Source organism: Cloeon dipterum, chromosome 3 (genome assembly GCF_949628265.1).
Source record: "Cloeon dipterum chromosome 3, ieCloDipt1.1, whole genome shotgun sequence".
NCBI lineage: Eukaryota > Metazoa > Arthropoda > Insecta > Ephemeroptera > Baetidae > Cloeon > Cloeon dipterum.
Window position 1 is genome coordinate 3,964,217 of NC_088788.1, and position 18,732 is coordinate 3,982,948.

The following is an 18,732-nucleotide window of genomic DNA, read 5'->3' on the forward strand; positions in this document are numbered from 1 at the left end:
TCGCCTTGACCCACAATACGCGCGCATTTCCCTGCGATGCTCGGCGAAATTCCTCCTTACATACACAGCGTGCAGCAGCAGCAGCAGGTGGGTCCGCTGGCGCGCGTTTATTAAATCATCAGCTGCCTGACTTTTGTTTGATGGATTGTTTAATGAGCCGTGCCGCCGACTGGCTTGACCTCCGCGCGCGCGTGAAAAGTGAAAAACGTGTGGGGCATAATGAGCTCTAGCCGCCGCCGCCGCCGCCGCCGCCGCTGCAGCCGCCGGCTACGAAGAAGAAGAAGATGCTCTCTCGCTTGTATATTTATATACACAAACACACAACACACACTGCGCGGCCGTGTGTTTAGGCGTATTATGCACATGATTGATCGCGCATCACTGCCCAGCGCACCAGGGTTATCGAATTTTGTGTTCATTAATATACTGAGAGAGTGAGTGAGTGAATGAGTGAGCTTGCAGCCGCAGGCAGACGAGTTAATCAGGAATAATTTGTCTTACCTGAATATTTAAAGTAGAAAATTATTTGAATTGTTGGATGCAATACACAATTGATCGATAAACAATTTGTTTAACAATTTGCAATAATAAAAAAGGACCTTCCTACAATAAAAATTCAAATTTTGCCAATTTTCTCCAAAATTTTGAGTGCTTGAACATATTTTCTTGGCAAATTCCGATTCCTCTCGTCGAGATCTGTCCAACGGTGTATGCCACTTATTGGGGAAACTCTTGGTTTTAAAATTAAATCGGATTTCAAGTAAGGAGACAGCCCTTTCCATTTCCATCCAATTTTCTCAAAAAATTACAATTTAGGCTTTAACTGAATCCTAAGGGATGAGTTTATGCATTGGAAACAAGCATTTTCCAGGCTTTTGCAGTATCATTCCTCTTTAAATCTATCATTAAAAATTAAAACCTGCTTATTGAGAAAGGAAACAAGAGGTTAAGTCCCTAAAACCCGATTGTTGGTTGCCTTTGTCGTGCCTTAACAATGGATTTCAGCAAACAGGCCATTTCCTGGTGAAGGATAAATTTGCCTGGCTGCTAAAAGGATGTATTTTATTATAAATGCAACAATCCACATTGTGTATTGTTGGCTTTAGCAAGCGAGTTGAATCAATTTTCGCCGGACCAAAAAAAAGACACCAACTCTTTCCCGAAATTTTTTATTTGGTTGTCTCATTTTCTTTAAAAAATCTATGTGGAATCGAAACTCTCTTTCCATTTTATTGGAACTGGACAAAATTTCTCCTTTCTCATTCTCATTGACGCCTGAAAAATCAAATTCATCCATCCATCCAACTGACATTTTCTTTGCAGATTTTCACACGGACCAAGTGAGCACATGACTGTCTTTGCAGCACTGTAAAGTGTGCCGGGCTGTTCCCACTCGTCTCCGGCGGATAATCGAAGTCCTTAAACGAACCATTTAATATTCTGTCAGTTTGGAGCAAAAAGCTCGAATTTTTTGCAGGCCGCGCGGTGCCGTTAGTCGCGTCTGTGCAATAGAAAATGCTGCGGCCTCGCGCGCTGTGTGCAACTCTCGCCATTAATAAGTTGCTTGGTGCACAGATCGAGCAGCAAGCTCAAGAGTCCGGCAGCCTGCAAGGCAGCGAGCGCATTCTGTGAAAGTAACTGTATATTTTATGGACAATTATTATCTTTTTTATCATCATTAACGAGCAGCCAGCTTCTTATTTCACTCCTCCGCGTCCACCTCTGCTCTCTTTGCTATACTCCCCGGTGCCTCTAGTGTGCATTTATATACTCGCGTACACCTTTTATGTCGGCAGGGCATTGTTTTTGCGCAGATTCCGCGCGCTGACTCGGCGCTTCCTCCGCGACATCTTTTTCCCAGGTAAACGGAGGAGAATTTTATTTCGCATTGTGCAATGGAAAACGGTAGACGCGGGAAAATAAAATTTAAAATTAAATAAAACAAAAAATCTGGACATTGCACAGATAAAAATAGGAACATCAATAATTTAAATTAATTAAATGGCTTAAAATCGACCATCAGCCATCTCTTTTTTAATAACTGCGATTTTTTAAATTAAATTTCATCTTTCGAGTTGTTGAAGAAGCGAGATACATTAATTGAAAGTAGTGCAACAAGCTGAGTGAGTTTGTGTTTCTGTGGAGCACGAGAGCGTTGCTTATTTTCCACCCGCAATGACTTGCGAGAAGGCGAAACGTGCGTGAACAAGCGAGCTCTATATTTTTATTTTCCGTCCGTGGCTTCCTTTCAGCGCAGAGATTTCTGTTACACTAATATTATTATTCCAGCGCCGCCGCCGCCGCCACCGCCGCCGCCAGTGCTGCTGGGAAATAATATTTTGCAATGCGGCTGCCGCTTTTTATTAAACACTTCCTGTTAAAAGTGGCAGAACAGGTATTTTTCGGACTGCAGCTTTTTGTCGCGCATCTCGGCTGCTGGGCAGACGCTTCGCATAAATTAGCATTATGTGAGTCAATGTTATAACGTCAAATGCAGATTTATTTCACTTTTAGACGCGCATTAGAATTGTAAAATTAATGACCACCGCCGCAGCCGCAGCCGCAGCCGCGACGAGCCGATGATAATCTGGATGGAATATTTATTATTTCTCAAACCTGACCAGCACAATCATTAAACGCGGCCGGTCGGCGATCTTTGCTTAGGATTAGCGCGCCGCGCGGCCAGCGGATGATTGGACAGGCAACGACGAGAGATCATCTCTTGTTTTATTTCGATGTGTTCGCGCCGCGCGCGCTCGTGTTTTGATTAATCTCTCCGCCGGCTATGATACTGTTATGACTCGGCACTGATTCGTAATTATTATTCGCCGCTTCGCACGCCGCGCGGCAAAAGTGTTTTCAGCAGGCCAACACTTCTCGGAACCCATTTTCACGGAGTAATTGTCCGACGTATATATACGGAATGCACATCAATCTGATGCGCGCGCGGCCGAGATGCAAGTTCAATAAATTCTCTCACATATATATATTGTCATCCGATCAATTTCGTGTTGAACGGTTTCAAATGCACAACATGAAGCTGTGAAAATGATTGTTTCCTTGCAAAACGGACAAAATTAACAGTTATTCCATCGCTCAAATTGTTAGTTTTTGCTGGTGCTTGATTTCTTCCACTTTTTTTAAATTCAAATAGTTTCTTCTTCTCGCTTTAGGAGTCTTAAATTATTTCCTAGCTTTTCAGACGCCCGCAGACGCATTTTTAAGTTTCAGAAATTTAAAAGTTTATGTTATTTTTGGGAACCTTTTCATTTCTTTAATATGAGACTGAGGAAGACTTAACTGAATATATTTTGGCCTCAAATATTCCAACGAAATCGAAAAAATTAAATTCTTAAATGAAAAAGACAGTGGAATTTAAGTAAAATTAGAATTAAAATACAAAATTTATCATTCTTAAAAGAAAACAAGTGGATTTTCATCTAAACAAGGACGACCATAGAGCATACCCTTTTTTAAATTAAATTAATATGACAAAAATGTTCAACAAGCCAAATTTTATCTGTTTTAAATCAATGTAGCAATTTCAAGAATTTTATTCGCCTCCGCGTTTCTTAGAAAACTTGTCGGACCGGAAATTTTATCTAATTAGGCGGAGAGGAAATTTAAAGCAAAAATCAAACGGTTGCGTTTTTATCTGTTCACGCCATCATTTAGCGTATTTGCTCATTAGGTGCAGAGCGATTTTCTGGTTGCCATTCACGTTGCGGGCGTGTGGAATAGAGATCGGCCGGCGGCGGCGGGCGCTGCTCTCTCCGCGTCGTCGTCACCGGCCGTCGCCGAACAAAAAGGGGCAATCGGTGTGTGTGCGCGCGACAAAAGGCGATGGCGCGCAAAAAAAGCACCGGAAAATAGACTAGTTGATCTGTGTGTTGGCTGGCTTTTTGCGCGTTAGCTGCTGGCTTTCAATTCCAACACGACGCAGCAGCAGCAGAGATTTTTTCCCCGGTGCATCGACGTACGAAACGCCGCGCGCGAAAAGAAATTTCTCCTGGCAGTGCACGCTTGGAATGCCTTCTAGGTTATATTAAAGGAGATAAGGTCAGCTCGGCGCAGCGCAGATAAAACAAACGCTGCAGCAGCAGCGTAATGAATGTTGTTTTGCAGCAGCAGCTTATTTAAATACTAATCATAACAGCTAGGTGAAGCACTTCTCTGCTCTGCTCTGTGTGTTCGAGGAACGAGAGATAGACAATGCTGCCGCCTGCTTTTATTACCAGGGGCGCACCCACCTTTAATAATATATGCAGGCAGCTCTCTCGTCCGCCGTTTCTTTCCTTTTCGCAGAGAATTATTATTAAACACGCTGCAAGCGCGCAAGAAAGCAGGCGGATTGTTCGAAAGATGCATTTCGGTGTCAATGGGAATTTACGACGCCGCCGATTGATTAATGGCCGGGTGCTGAAAGCATTATTTATTGTCGCTAATGGCCAAACTAATGGTTTATTATGTTCCGAGAAAACTTGAGCATGATTTCCACGGAAAAATCGGAGGCGAACCTAACACAATGCACAGATGGTATTCCTGTGTGTGTGTCTGTAATTGGCCTTTTCATGACTCACCTATATTAATTTAAAGAATGAGCTAACAAGACTTTTCAGAAATAGACGAGCCATATTTATAATTTATTTCTAAGACTTCTGAATTCACGTACAAGCCAAAACCTATTTAATTGGCGATTTTTACCCTCTCAGTTTTCATTGTTGGCAGCGATCAATTTGAATCCTTTCCTTTTCGTATAATCAAATTTAAATTATCGCCGCGAACAACAGCAACAACTCAATCAGCTTTTTTCACGCGCGCGGCCAGCCACGCCAGCGTAATTTCCAATTAACTTTTCTGAATGAAATTCCCCGCTGTTGCACGGCGCGCACATGTGTGTGTATGTGTATGGATAAATAAATTCGCCTGCTCTGGCTCTGAAAACGCATTCAATCAGCTGGTAATGAAACGCAGTCTCGGCGCGCGGCGGCGTGTAATTTCCAAAGCCACATGCCCGCGGCTCGGGTTTCAATGGCACTGTTATTAATCATGCTTGGTACGCGAGAGGCCGAATATAATAATGAATTCCATGCCATCTTATAATAGTGTGTGTGTGTGCGCGCGCGATTTTGCGGAGGAAAAGCTGCTGCAGACGGACGAGCGGCCGCGCGCGTCGTGAGTTCGTATTCGTACATAAGAAAATTGCAGTTTACATAATCCGAATCGTGACTTTCTACATTAACTCGCGCGGCATCATCTCTTTTTAAATGGCTGTGCGCTCTTAAATAATCATCCCGCTCGCTGCTTTGCTTCCTCCTCTTGCCCTGGGTAAATAAATAAACAGACCTGCCGGCCGGCCGGCTCTCTCAAAACACACATTCCTGGCAATAAAAGCGCGCAGAATGACCTCTCGCGCTCCGATACATAAATTAAAATAGCCGCCGCGCTGCAAGATAATAAATTTCAACGTTTGATCTGTGTGTAATTTCATCTTGATCAATCAGTATCTCTCTTTCTCTCTCTGCCTGCCTGCCAAAGTGCGATTCAATTGAGGCTCTTGATCTTTTTTATCTGCTTTATTAAGACGTTGCCTGATTGCTATGACCGCGTTGCACTTTGATCAGGACTTTCGAAAGCACAGCCTCCGTTGCAAAACAGAAAATTCCGCTTTTAAAAAGAAGTATCCTCAAGCTGTCGATTGATAACTCCTCTTCTTTTGATGATATAAAAATTTAAATATTTTTCTGGCCCCAAATAACATTTTTATTAGTTATATTAATAAATTTGTTTCGCGATTACTACGCAAAAAATTTAATTTTAAAATTTTGTAGGCACTGCTTGCCACTTTTTGTGCAAGAAAACGTACTCTCCGATTTTCTAGAAACTATAACAGCAATCCGAGCTAAAATTAAGCTGTTTCCCTCTTTCTACAAGTTTTCCTTTCAATAACCTAGCTTTTATAGCATCTCAGTATAAAAAAGACATATTGGATCATATCATTTCGAGCAGAACTCATCTTTTTGCCAATCAATCACGTTTCAACGTTTGAAAAAGAATTCTCGAGGCAAACAATCGCGGAAAAGGGCAAAAAATTGGGAATGAGCACTCGGCGACCGCGGAGAGTGTGAGAAGCTGACCATCAAATCGCGCGCGCGGATTTGATCCGACGCGAGAGTGGATTGATTCCTCCGCTTGGGAGACACTCGGTGGGAATGTGGAGCACAGGAAATTGAGGTTAAATACAATTTAGTAGGAAAAAAGAGTGCAGCAGGCGCTACAGAGAGCATTGTTGCCGTAGCGCCGACCAAATTAACTGTTAAAACTGCAGTGAGCCGCGAAGCTGCGCTGGAGCACAGTTAAAATAAATTTGTAATGTGATGCGCCAGGGAAATTCGGCGCAAAGAGTGTAACAGCTGCTCAATTGATGAGCTATACAGCGGAAGACCTTGAAAGACGCGTTTAATTGGATTCACAATTGTTGTTTTCAGCACGCAGATTGTTTTGCAACGCTTTTCGCGGGAATTAGGTATACGAATCTTGGCATTTCGCTCAACGCGTGAGTGTTTTATAGCCTTAATTTAGATTGGGATTATTTTTAAGCTTTAAATAATATGTAATTTTATTGCTGGTTTGGAAGAATTTGCAATTCTTGGCAGAAATTAGTGTGAACAATGAATAAACTTCTGTTTATTTTTTTAATTCAACTTTAGCTTTAATGTTCCTGAAAAAGTTATATCTATTAAATTTTTTAATTTATCAGAGATTGTCCTGAAGTTTAAAATTTTCTTATGCTTTTAATATTTTCACTCTAAAAACAATTATATTCGTTTAAAATATATTTTTGCAGGAAATAACTCGATATTTTAGTTTAAAAAATAATTTGAAATTCAACAATCTTAACTGGTTATGAAATATTAATTAGAAGAAATCAAAATATGGAGATATTTGGTTGATTTTACAGCTAAAAAAATAATTGGGTCTTAGTTTTAATTAATTTATGAAACAGTAAACAACGGATATAAAATGTAATCCGTTTAAATTGAGCTCTCTAAAGTCTAAAAAAGGCGTGATTTAATGCCCGCGCTCCTTCTTACGTGAAGCAAAAAAGAAAGGTACAGTTAAAAGTCCACATAGTATTAAATCCTCATCTCTACGGCTTTGATAGTAGTAAAAAGAATTCATTTAAATTAGCATTGGCATTTTAATTAACTAATAGCTCGCAGTTTTTTTTAATTCTTCAAGAGCATGGGAAACAGACCAGCTGACTGCAGAGAATTGATTTTTTGCTTCAATTACGATCGGAAACACGGTTTTCCAAGTCGAGTCTCTCTCACACGCGAGAGCAACACGATCCGGACCTCTTCCTTTTTTATTTTAAATTCAAATTCCACGTGTATAATGGAATTTCGGCACACGGAAGGTAAGACAAGCTTGTCAGTTAAAGCCCTGCAAGTGATGCGACGGCGGCGACTTCCGTCACATATGGCGCGGCCGTTACACACACCTAAGGTAGCGCGCGGGGAGACGCAAGGAGAGAGATAATTGGAACAAGTGCACGTTTAAGTGCTATAGCAGGCCCTCATTCCGCGCGTCTTGCCAACGAACGCTTGCTCCCAACTGCTGTCCATCCGTTTAAATGCCTCTCTCGCCGCCGCGTCTCATTATGTAATTTTTAAAGGGCTGCGAAAAAGTCCGTTGGTGCTGTGAGTCTTTTAAAAAATTATTCCTGCGCAGAAAGCGAAATGCCGCCGCCGCCGCCGCCGCCGACTGACTTGCTCAAGCTGCCCGTGGATGCGTTCCCACGATTAAGCCGGAGAACAAAGAGGCGACATATTTGCTTACTTGTTTATTTATTAGGCCTTCAGAGGTGAGGCCGACTTTTGAGATTTTCTCACTGCTGAAAATAAGAGTGCATGCACAACGGCCTCCACGGCCAAGTTTGCTGCTGCTTTGTTTTGACGGTTGCGACTGAATGACTTATTCTTGATTCCTAATCTAACCTTTCATAATAATGCCTGACGCTAAGGCAAAAAGTCGCAAATTGTTTTTTTCCTTGGTCTGAGTAGGAGGTAAATGAGGAAATTTTGCTTTTAAACTTCCCCACAAGAACAACATTAATGTGCGTTGGCCTAATTTCTTCGTAAAATGCGTTCAAATTTACTCCCAATTTGATTAAAAACTGACTAACAATCACTAATAATTAATTAAATATTCGAGTAATATTTTCAAAAATTGCTGTCAAAATTCAAATATTAATTTTACAACCCGTCAATCAATAAACTAATTTTAAAATGGTTTCATATTTTGACCAAAAGGTCTGAAAACAAAATAACAACCTGTAGATTTTTCAAAAATAGAGCAATTAATTTGTGTTTGACTTTGAATCCTATGAATCCTCTGAATCACAGATGAAAATATGTAGAACGTGATATCGCATACGAGAATCGTGTACTCACCTTCGGGTCCCATCCCGTGGCTGCCTTCCTCTGAAAAAAGCAGAGAAATTCCAATTTTAAAATGCGCATCGAATATATAAAAGAGATAAATTTCCTCAGCTCTCGATATATATTTTCCGCTCAAAAAGACAATAATAATTATATTCCGCGGGCGAGTGTATATATATAAAAGCACAGCAGAGGAATGTCAAAGGGTTACCCATGCACACGAGCGCGCATTATATTATTTAATGAGAGAAGCAAGCCTGCTTTTCTAATACAAAGTAAATTGTATAATTTATAAAGGGGGCTCCGCGCGCGGCGGCCGACCGACCGACCGACGAGCAGGTGCATTCGCGTGTTTTGTTTTATGTGCTCGGCACTAAATCTCGGCCGGAGATGTTCCAACGAGCGATTTAAACACACACACTCACATATGGACGCGGACGGAATGCACCTGACGTGGAAAGCTATAATGGACACATGTGCGGAATACATCACCAACGGATTATGCACAACATATGGGCTCCACTTTTCGTTACACTTCTTATTATTCGCGTTGCAACGAATTTCTTCAGATGTTCTACACGAGCAACGATTTTATCATAGCCGCAGCCAGCATTCTCGCGTAATTAAGCGGCCTGCCCTTTAAACTCGCATGTGTTCGCAGCGAGTTTCTCTCCGTTCCAACAACGGCAATTTAATTCTCATATAAATAGTGACTGCAATAATCGATTACAATCTGAATGGATTTTAAATCGTCTTGAAATTGAAATTTATTTTAATTTTTAAAAAACGCGAAATTAGGTCAATTTTGTTACTATGTTGATACGAATCTATTAATACCTTGCCAGATGAACATAAGTTCAGCTTCATGATCATGAAAATATACTTTTGTTCACATGCCAATTTTTTATTTAAAAAAATATCATCCTAAAGAATATTTTAGAATCTAAATAAAATAAATAATTCTAATTTAGTAAACATATTGTAAAAATATCATACTTTAAAATTTACAGCATGAAAATTGACTTTGAGAGAGGCAGAAAAATATATGAAAATTAGATTTAGTCAATAAATCATTAATAATTTTAATAAATAAATTTAAATGTAGGTATTTGCTGCAATTCTGTCCTGACCAGTATATATTGTACCCCTCACTTGACTGTCTTATGAAACCAATAAGCTATTATAAAAATGTAAAAATTCGTTCACCGTATAATAAATATTTTAACCTATTTCTAATTTTTCTGAGGTTAACAAAATTATTTTCCTTGGTTATTTAGAGATGTCCTTCTGAGCCATTCTTAAATCATATATTTCTAACCGTTTTAGATTTTTGTTTTTAAATTTATCTAAACATAGACAATACATACATAAATCTGTTATACACAACCGCACCGAAAACAGGAAATGGAACATGGAATAAAAATTGCAGAGTGCACTCTATTTACAGCGAGCCATTCATATTTGCGGTGCAGGAAGGAAATGTGTGAGAGCTTTCAAGTAATTTTCCATTTCCATTTTGGCAGTGCGGGAAGCAGGACTTACTCTGCGACGAGATGGACTCCTTGGAGTCATAGTCTGACGAGTCTAGCGAGTGCAACTGGAGTGATCCCTGGTGACCGGTGACCATTGAGTGCACATTACCGTGTGACGGTGCTAATTCCATGCTGATCATTCCGCCTGAAAGCTGCAAAATAGCCGCATGTACAAAGGTCAGGGTTGCGTCCAATTTTACAGGTGCAGAAAAGGGAAAGAGACCGCATTCACTTCTACATGCGCCAACAAACATTCCAATTATTCCTCTCGATTCATATTTAATTTACCTGCTGGCAGACTAATTTACAAAATAAAAACCTCAGCCTTTCATCGCATTACTGCCACATTAATTAATACACTTTGTGGCTTTGGTGGCTGAAATAGTAATTTGTAACACTGGTCAATTAGGCAGAGCCGTTCATTTATTTAGAGGCCGCGCGCTCGTAATTACGCTCTCGGGAGAAGAACGAACAACCAACGAAACTCGGCGGCTTCTCCGCAACATGCAGCACGACCAGAGCAGCAGAAATAATATATATTTTCGAGTCTGCCCCTGCTGAGATGATTGCATGCGTGTGTAATAGCACTTTCACATTGAAAATTATTTAGCAACATTCCCGAATTTTATTGGACAAATTGCTCTGATCAGAAGTACTTTATTGCCCGTCCCAACGGTGCATGATGCTCCCGTTATGCATGTTCCTTTTTTTAATTTTTACAACTTAATATTCAAACTCATCATTCAGTCAAAATTTATCCAACGGCGCATACCACTTTTTGGGGAAACTCGCTGTGAATTAAATTAGAAGAAATTGCTGTCCATTTAAAACTTTGAAGCTATTTTTTTAAGAGCTGTTCTTCCTTACTTAAAGGAAATATTAATGCAGGGGTTAATTTCTCTCGTATAGAACTGAGTTTATAATTTTCAAATTAGAATAAGCAGTAAATTAATGAATGTTCACAGAAATTAATGTGAGACATTCAAAAGTCAGTCACAAAGGCATTGAGCGTTAAACGTACACATTTTTCACTATCTCTGGCACGATCAAAAGTGTGCAATTTAACACACAGAGAGCAATGTAATGTAACACATACACTCGGCGGCGCATCTTTTATTTACAAGAAGGGAATTAGCCATCTCCACGGGCGCGAATCGGACTCAAGCAGACGGCGGCATCTCGAGCATTAATAACACCTCTCGGCGAAAACGAGCAGCAGCATAAATAAATTAGAATGCGGCCCAAGCGAGCGAGCAAGCAAGCAAGCGCGAATTTTCAGTGCGGAAAAAGTAGATCTGATAAGGACGCGAGCGCGCGCGTTCGCGGCTCTTTCAATAAACACACAATAACAATAATTTTCTCGCTCCTAATTACCCGCAAACACAAACCAGCTGCCACGCTATCTTTCTCTCGTCATTAGCGCGCGCGCATCTTCTTTCTCTTCTCACTCGGGGTGAAATTAGCCACCTCGCGGTCTCAATTTCACACCCCTAAAACGAAAGGTGGGCCGTGGAAATTGAAATAATCCACCGAAAAATGAGAGTTTCCGCGCGAAAATGATGCGCCTGCCATCTGACAAATAATGCATTTCTGGCAGATGCACAAGGGTAATTCCATTTTTTGCACCCGCCAGAAGGGGAGCTGTCAACGTCGAGGGCGAGACGATTCTCAAGAAGGGTTTCCCACAGGGAGAGAAATAATTGCTTCATTAGAAATAAATTTCTCGTGTTTTGGAATGTTTTTAAGATGGAAACCAAAAAGGTCCTTCTTGCCAAAGCTTAAACAATTCCTTAAAAAAGGTTGCTGCAAAGTTTGCTTGGTTTCAAATGACTCCCTACTTCAAAATTAATTTTATTTCTCAACAAAGAATTGCGGCATTGAAATCAGCCATTAAAAAGCTGTGAAAGCACTGCAAGCTCAAGAGAAAATCGGCAAATTTCGCATTTTCACCTCAGCAATATAGTTTCATTTCTTTTTTAATCAATTCACATTTTTAAAAATTGTTGTCTAAGCCTTCTTTTTGCAGTGCCCACGAGTTCGGTATCAGAACTGCATCTCTCTCTCACTCCAAATAATAATTCAAAAGCCGCGTGTGCATTTTTTTATTCGTTCCTCGCTCGGGACCGCCGCGACTCTCTTGGTCTTGATTTCGGCCTGCTCTTTATCTATTGGCGGTCTGAACATTAAAAAGTCGTGAAAAGTGTATAGATGGTGCCGGCTGGTTTCTCGAGGGCACAAAATGATGCCGTTTACCCGGCCCGTATAATTTTTTCTTTAAACATATCAATCAATGTGTGTGGAAAAATCACGAGCGTCTTTCGGCCGAAATTATCATGTGCGGTAATCATAATCATCAAACAGCATCTCATGCCCGCGCACGCGGTGTGGCTCAGATGCAGCTGATCCAGATATCGCAGACTTGCCAAGAATAAATAGAGAAAGAAAATAGCAATAAATAAGTGGAATCTTCTCTTCTCTGCATCGCTCGAGAAGAACGGTCCAAAAATTTTAACTCTATTTTTAACAACCCTGGTTTCAAGCAAATTAAAATTGTTTTTTCCTTTGAGCTGAAAAATCAACAAGTTTTTCCTGCGAAAAAAGCTGTCCTGGATGTGAGTTTCGTATGTATAACGAATGAATTTAATTTGGATTTACAACTGTTTAAGGCCGCAATCGCGTTTCCAATTCCCCATTCGACACGCAACAGAACTGTGTATTTTCAAGCCTCACACACACACGCAATTCAGCAGAAAGATGATCGTCCTGATGGTAATCAGCTGTAATTTCATGACGCACTCTGCTCTCGTGCATTGGGACCGATTCTAGGATTTTGACACATTTCCTGCTACATTCCGGGAGGACAGCACCATTGTGTTTCAACTCGTGGGCGGCCGGCGTCGTATTTTAAAAAGACTCCCGGATGCATTTTCAAATTGAATGGCGTCTGGCGGCGCCGCTGTGCCGCTCACCTGTCTCGATTTTGGCAAACCTCAAATTCGATGGTGTATTAATTGGAGTTGCCAAAAAGGCTCTCGCGTCTCCGTCTCCGATCGTGAGTGTTGCAACGGCATTAATCCCGCCGTCAGCGGCAGCGTGCATAAAGTATAAATTCACTTGCGCTATGAAACGAGAGCAGAATAATAATAAGAAGTTGATAATCTACTTGTTTGACTATTAAACGCGCGCGGATCGCATGATGGACATTAGTTATGTGTTTCTCTCATTTATAATGATAGTCGGCGGCGAGAGCTAGTTTGCTTGCTTGCTTGGTACACCAAAGTGAAAAGTTGCCTGGCCAGCGCGAGAGTGAGTGAGTGAGAGAGAGAGAGAAAGAAAAAACAAATACACACACACTGGTAAAGAGAGAAACACACACACACACACTTTTATTCGAGTCGTGCAGCGCGCTCCAAACATGATTTCTTGCTTCTCACAAATCACACATGCACGCTTAGACTCGCGAGCCAGCTTGTTTATATTTATTATTTTGTTTGTTTTCGCCATTGATGTGGCACAATTGCAAGTTAGCGTACTCGAATTACACGCAGTGTGCATTAAATTTGTCCCGAGAGTGCACTCGGAGAGGAGAGATGTATATATGCGTTCGGGTGGGCGTTGGTCGAGATCTCAACTTGATATTCCAGCAAAATACGGCGTTTTCTGTCCTCGTTGGCGTGGGCGGAGAGAGCATACGCAGAGCAGAGGCAATAAAATCGTAGATTTTGGCTAGATTGGTGCCCGAATCGACCTTGGGCTCGTGAGTATGCGACAGATGATGATAAATAATTGTTAGAAGTCCTGATTTCAGGGAGCCGTTAAGATTATAAATCGTTAGAAAAGGATGGCAGATTAAAATTGTGAGGTTACCTATGTTTTGAACTTAAAATAAAATAAAATTATCTGTTTCCACGATTGTCTTTTATTTTTTTCCTATGATTTTATGTTTAAAAATGCCCAGAACCCTTTAAAAATGATGACGTCACTGAAAATAAAATAAAAATATCTGTTTCCACGGTTGTTTTGTGATTTTGTAATTTTATTTCCATGATTATATATCTAAAAATCGGCCAGAACCCATCAATCACGGTTCGAGGAACGTCTAAACCTGCATCATAATATTCTGGACATTGATGACGTCACTGCCCAGTGCATGGTAGTGTTTAAATAAAAGATTATTTCAAATTTTAAATGATAACACCATATCAAATTTCGAGCTGCACTGTTTTAAGTTTTAACCGTTCTAATAAATAACCTCTTTCAAAGGTTGGCCTGATCGAGATACGGATGCGAACAGAAAACGCGGAGATGCACTCGCTTGGGTGTATAGCATCTCGAGCAAATAACGTAATGTACCTCGGCAATAAACATGCCTTACTCTATTTACATATAAATCACACGCGGCGGCTGGGAGAAACTGCAAGCAGAGCGTTGGTCTGCACGGGGATTGCCTAAATTGCTGCGGGGCATGAAAACTGGCTGACAAACGAGCTGCTATTCAACAAATTACTCATTGAAATTGAAATTAATTGCACGGCACCTCGGCCTGTGCGGGCACAGCTATGATTATCTATGTACTTGAGCATCCTCGGCGTGCGGCAACATTTTTATTGCACCACAACGCAACAATGAGCAATTGAAATCGAACAATGGGCTGCTTTTCCTGAAAAATTTGATTTGACTTTCATCTGATAAACTCCTAAAACGGAAAAATGGGAGCCGGCCATATATGCAGAGAGCTGCATGCACTTATGAAACAATAAAGCAGCTGTTGACCAACAACAAACGCAGCGCGGACAATAATTATTTATAAATAAGAAAGAGAGCGAGTTGGAAAGCGGTGCAGCAGTTCATAATTCGAGAATGAGCAGCCTGCTCTCTCGTGCCGGTTGCATAAAAAGGCATACATTAGAGCAGAGCGCGTCCAATTTTTTCAGATATGCGTTCGTTGGTTGCCGAGAGAGCTAGTAATTTATGTGTATTGTAGTGTGTGCTTTGAGGTAGTGCATGTATAAATCTCCTGATATCAATACACACACACACACTCACTCACTCGCACACTTTATAAATATCGCCTGCTCGCTGCTGCTGCTGCTGCTGCTGCCGCTGCCGAGGATTACATATTACGTTGTTGCAGGCAGAGCAGCGATTTCACAGGAAAATATTCGTCCGAGGCAACGCCCTGAGCAAGAATAAGGTGTGCCCCCCGAGGCCTTTCAATGCGTTGTGTCGTATTTCCCCGGAAAATTGCCGCCGCTCGCGCAGAGATGTTTCAATTAAAATGACGAATAGAGCCTTCTTTTTTGTGATGCTACATAACGAGCTTTTCATTAGAGCTCCATTGAAAGGACGCGCGGGAGAGAGGTGCTTTCAGAAAGGTAATCACCGGTGAAATTGGGCTGCTTATCAAATTCATATCTGCGGCTGAGTGAGTGAGAGAGAGAGACCACGCACTCTGCTTCTGAAATTGAAATCTTATTAAATAACTGACCAAGTGGGAAAGGAGAGCAAACAAAATAAGTTTAAGGCAATTTTTTATATTTTTAATAATTAATTTGCTCGCCCTGTGTTGCTCCACCTTCCTATTCAAATATATAGTGAGTTTCGTCATCAGATCGAATAAACTGGCTTTGTATAATTTGTGCTTCGCTCATCAGTTCTGAGAATCAGCACATTAAACTAGATTAGAAGAAGCTCCAATGCCATTTCGAGCGATTATACGCCAGTAAAAAAGCAATGCACAAATCCGGAATGCTGCCGCTGCTGCTGAAAGAATCTCGTGCATCTGATCGGAAAAAAAATAAATACTCACACTCGTAATTAGCCGAGGCTTGTGTTGCCATCTGCGCCCATTGCACGAAATATATATAAAATACAAAAGAAGTCGGTGTGCAACTTTTGTATGATATCGTGCTGACTGCTTTTTTCCCGGCGAGAAGAAAATATTTGACGGGAAAGAGAGCACACACACACACACACACACACTCTGGCTCGCATATAAATAAAATTTATTTATTATTGAATGATGCAGCATTAATAGCGGCCGCGCCGTAATAGTAAATCAGTTGGTTGGAGGAACACACACGACGAAACTAGTTTATTTTCCTTCGTTTTCAAAATCATGCGGCCGCTCGTCGCTTCGGCACTAATGTGGCCAATAAAAAGCAAAGCACACACAAGGGCGCTTTTTATGTGTTCATTTGACTTTCCAAATTCCGAAGTGGGCATAGGAATCCCTTTCGGAATTTTTCATCAGCCACTTGACGAGCTGATTAGTTTTTCTGGAATTGCTTTGAATACAGGTCATTGGCACCTTTGCTGCCGGATTAAAGGAGAGAATCTAAATCTCGAATCAGTTTTTCTTCGTGATTTCTGAAATTTCGTCTCGATCGGGACCCCCGCGCGGGCAGATCAGGTTGGCAATTTGCATTCCGCATTGTCACCCCATTCGACGTGTACATCTCATCAGTTCTCCTCTTTTTTGTCTGTTACTCGCGTTGCAGCTCGCAGAGAGACAATCCGAATGTGCTCCTTCATTGTTATCAACACGAAAAGTGCTGCCAGGCCGTTTTTAATTCTGTGCATGAAGCCGGGCATTGTTCTGGAAATGAGAAATCAAAAATCGAGAGCATCACCCCGCTGATGCACTCTTTGTTGCTCGCACACACATATTTTGCCGGCCGATTTGATCTCGAATCGAGACGAGAGTCATTGGCATCGTGTTTTACAATAAACGCCGGCCTCCAGATATGTCAAATTGTTCTGTCAGTCGCGCGGGATCGCGATAAGCTTTTCCTAGACGAGACGAGAAGCGCAAGACCAAAAAAAAATGCCCGGCTCGTGTGGCGCGCTTTTTAATTGCTATTAAGGCAGAATTTCATCATTCCCACTGCAAACAACGCACGGCGTGATTGATTTATTGACTTTAATCGGCTTTTAAATTGAGATATCGACTCCGGCGCTCTACAAACGTACCATTATGACGCAGATAGGGTTACGTGTAATAAGTACCGCGCGGCGTACGAAACGGCAATTATTGTAAACTGAAAGGAGAGTATCAGAAAAATCGTGCGTCTCGGAATGGCTCGTTTCACAACCAAGGCGTGTGTTTGTTTATCCCAATATTTCGGGTTTTGTCGGAGCCACCCCGAGGTCAAAATTCGAAGCAGGTGCCGCGGACAAAGAAGCCTGTCGATTTATCCACGCTCTTTATCCGAAACACCTTTCTTTTCCCATTACACAACAGGAACTGCAGTCTGATGCGCGTTAGCAAAGCCGGAGTTGCATCAAAACCCAAAACGAGCCGGTGAAAAAGTTGTTTCGCTACTTGTTAAGTACCTGAGCAGCCGAGGCAGGCGACCAAAGCATGAATGAATGACTTTTACAACAAACCCTTAGGGCACCGCGCGTCTGCGTCTCTTTTACTCACTCGCACACATATACACAAACACACACACACACCGCCGCCGCCTTTTGAATACATCATGTACAAGCGAAACCACAATGATATGTATAAAAAAGACGCAGCGGAGACGTGGCTCCGGGCGATGAGACCTTTTGCAAACAGCTTGATTGAAAACTCGATTCTCAATTGGTTGGAGACGAAATTTTCAAGTTTTTTTTTCTTTTTAATTTTGAAATATGGCACCAATTCCTTTATTGATGGAATTTTGAGAAGAAACCGTAAAAAAATATTTTTTTAGAAAAAAATGAAAATGTTTTTGAAAAGGTCTTAAAGCCAGTTTTCCCGGCACCCCTCGTTCAAGTCTCCGCCAACAAAGCAGCCCATTCCATCAACCCTTTTTAAGAGGAGGCGAAAAATAATAAAAAATTGTGTAATAATGTTGTGACTCACCTATTTCAGAGGTAAGGCTGAAATAGTTGTGACTAATGATGTCGGCGGGCACTGCAACTGGGGACACAAAACCGCGCACTGTCGCCGGTCAGGGAGTTTGGAACTGAGCACTTTTGGGGTCACTCGGCACCCATCCGTGTGGACACTGTTCGCGGGGAGCAAAAATTGTGACGCGCAGGCAGGCGAGAGCAATCCAAGCAGGTAGGTGTTCGCTCCTCCGGCTACGAAATAGAGTGAAGTGGAGAGAAAATAAGAGTCGGACACACACCGGAGGTTCGACGCCGCGAGAGGTGGAGTTTGAGCGTAGTGGGAGGCGGCGGCGGCTCGCCGTTTTTCGCACCCATTGTCGCTCCGGCGGCGGCCCCTCCTGCCGCCTCCCGACCGGCCTCCGGTTGGCCGAATTCGCCTCGGCCGCGTCCAGGCCGAAAATTCGCCCCCTACCTGCCGGGCCCTCCCCTCCGGCCCTGCGGCGGCGGCGGCGGCACCGACGGCCCCTCCGGGCCTCGACGCGAGGGCGGATGAGCCGCCGGCCGAGCCGAGCCACCTGTTGTCAGACGCGCACCGGCCGCCGCCGTGTCAGCCAGCAGCACCAAGCTGCGCCGGCCGCGCGTTTTTGCTTCCGCGCTCTAACGGACGCCGGCCGCGCTTTTTTCGTCCGTCCTCGCCGACCTCTCCGTCAATTGCAATTGCAACAGCACCGTTTTGCTTCACGCGCCAAACGATAAATCCACTCTCTCACTACTTGTCTCCGCGATTGTAAATGACGAAAAAAAATGTAATTACGAACTCCCTTTGATTAAAATTAAAAAAACGATTAAGATTAATTTTCCTATATGGATGCTTAAAAAGACACTAACATAAAATTTAGTCTGAATAAAAATTTCAGTCAACGCGGTATAATAAG

At 42.1% G+C, this 18,732-nt stretch overlaps 1 protein-coding gene across 5 annotated transcripts in view; it reads right to left on the reverse strand.

Moving 5' to 3' along the window:
- Nucleotides 1–18,068, reverse strand: part of sv (shaven) — a 61,464-nt gene extending 43,396 nt beyond the window's left edge. For 2 of the 5 annotated variants that reach the window (XM_065484154.1, XM_065484153.1), the window contains exons 1-3: nucleotides 17,829–18,066; nucleotides 9,987–10,128; nucleotides 8,457–8,486 (exon numbers count right to left, since the gene is read on the reverse strand). In XM_065484154.1, coding sequence (XP_065340226.1) covers nucleotides 8,457–8,486; nucleotides 9,987–10,116 — 160 coding nt within the window. In that variant the 5' untranslated portion in view covers nucleotides 10,117–10,128; nucleotides 17,829–18,066. Of the gene's footprint in view, nucleotides 1–8,456; nucleotides 8,487–9,986; nucleotides 10,129–17,828 lie in introns of all 5 variants that reach the window. The other 3 variants (XM_065484158.1, XM_065484156.1, XM_065484157.1) reach the window with 3 other exon arrangements.
- Between the last annotated feature and the right edge of the window lie 664 nt (nucleotides 18,069–18,732).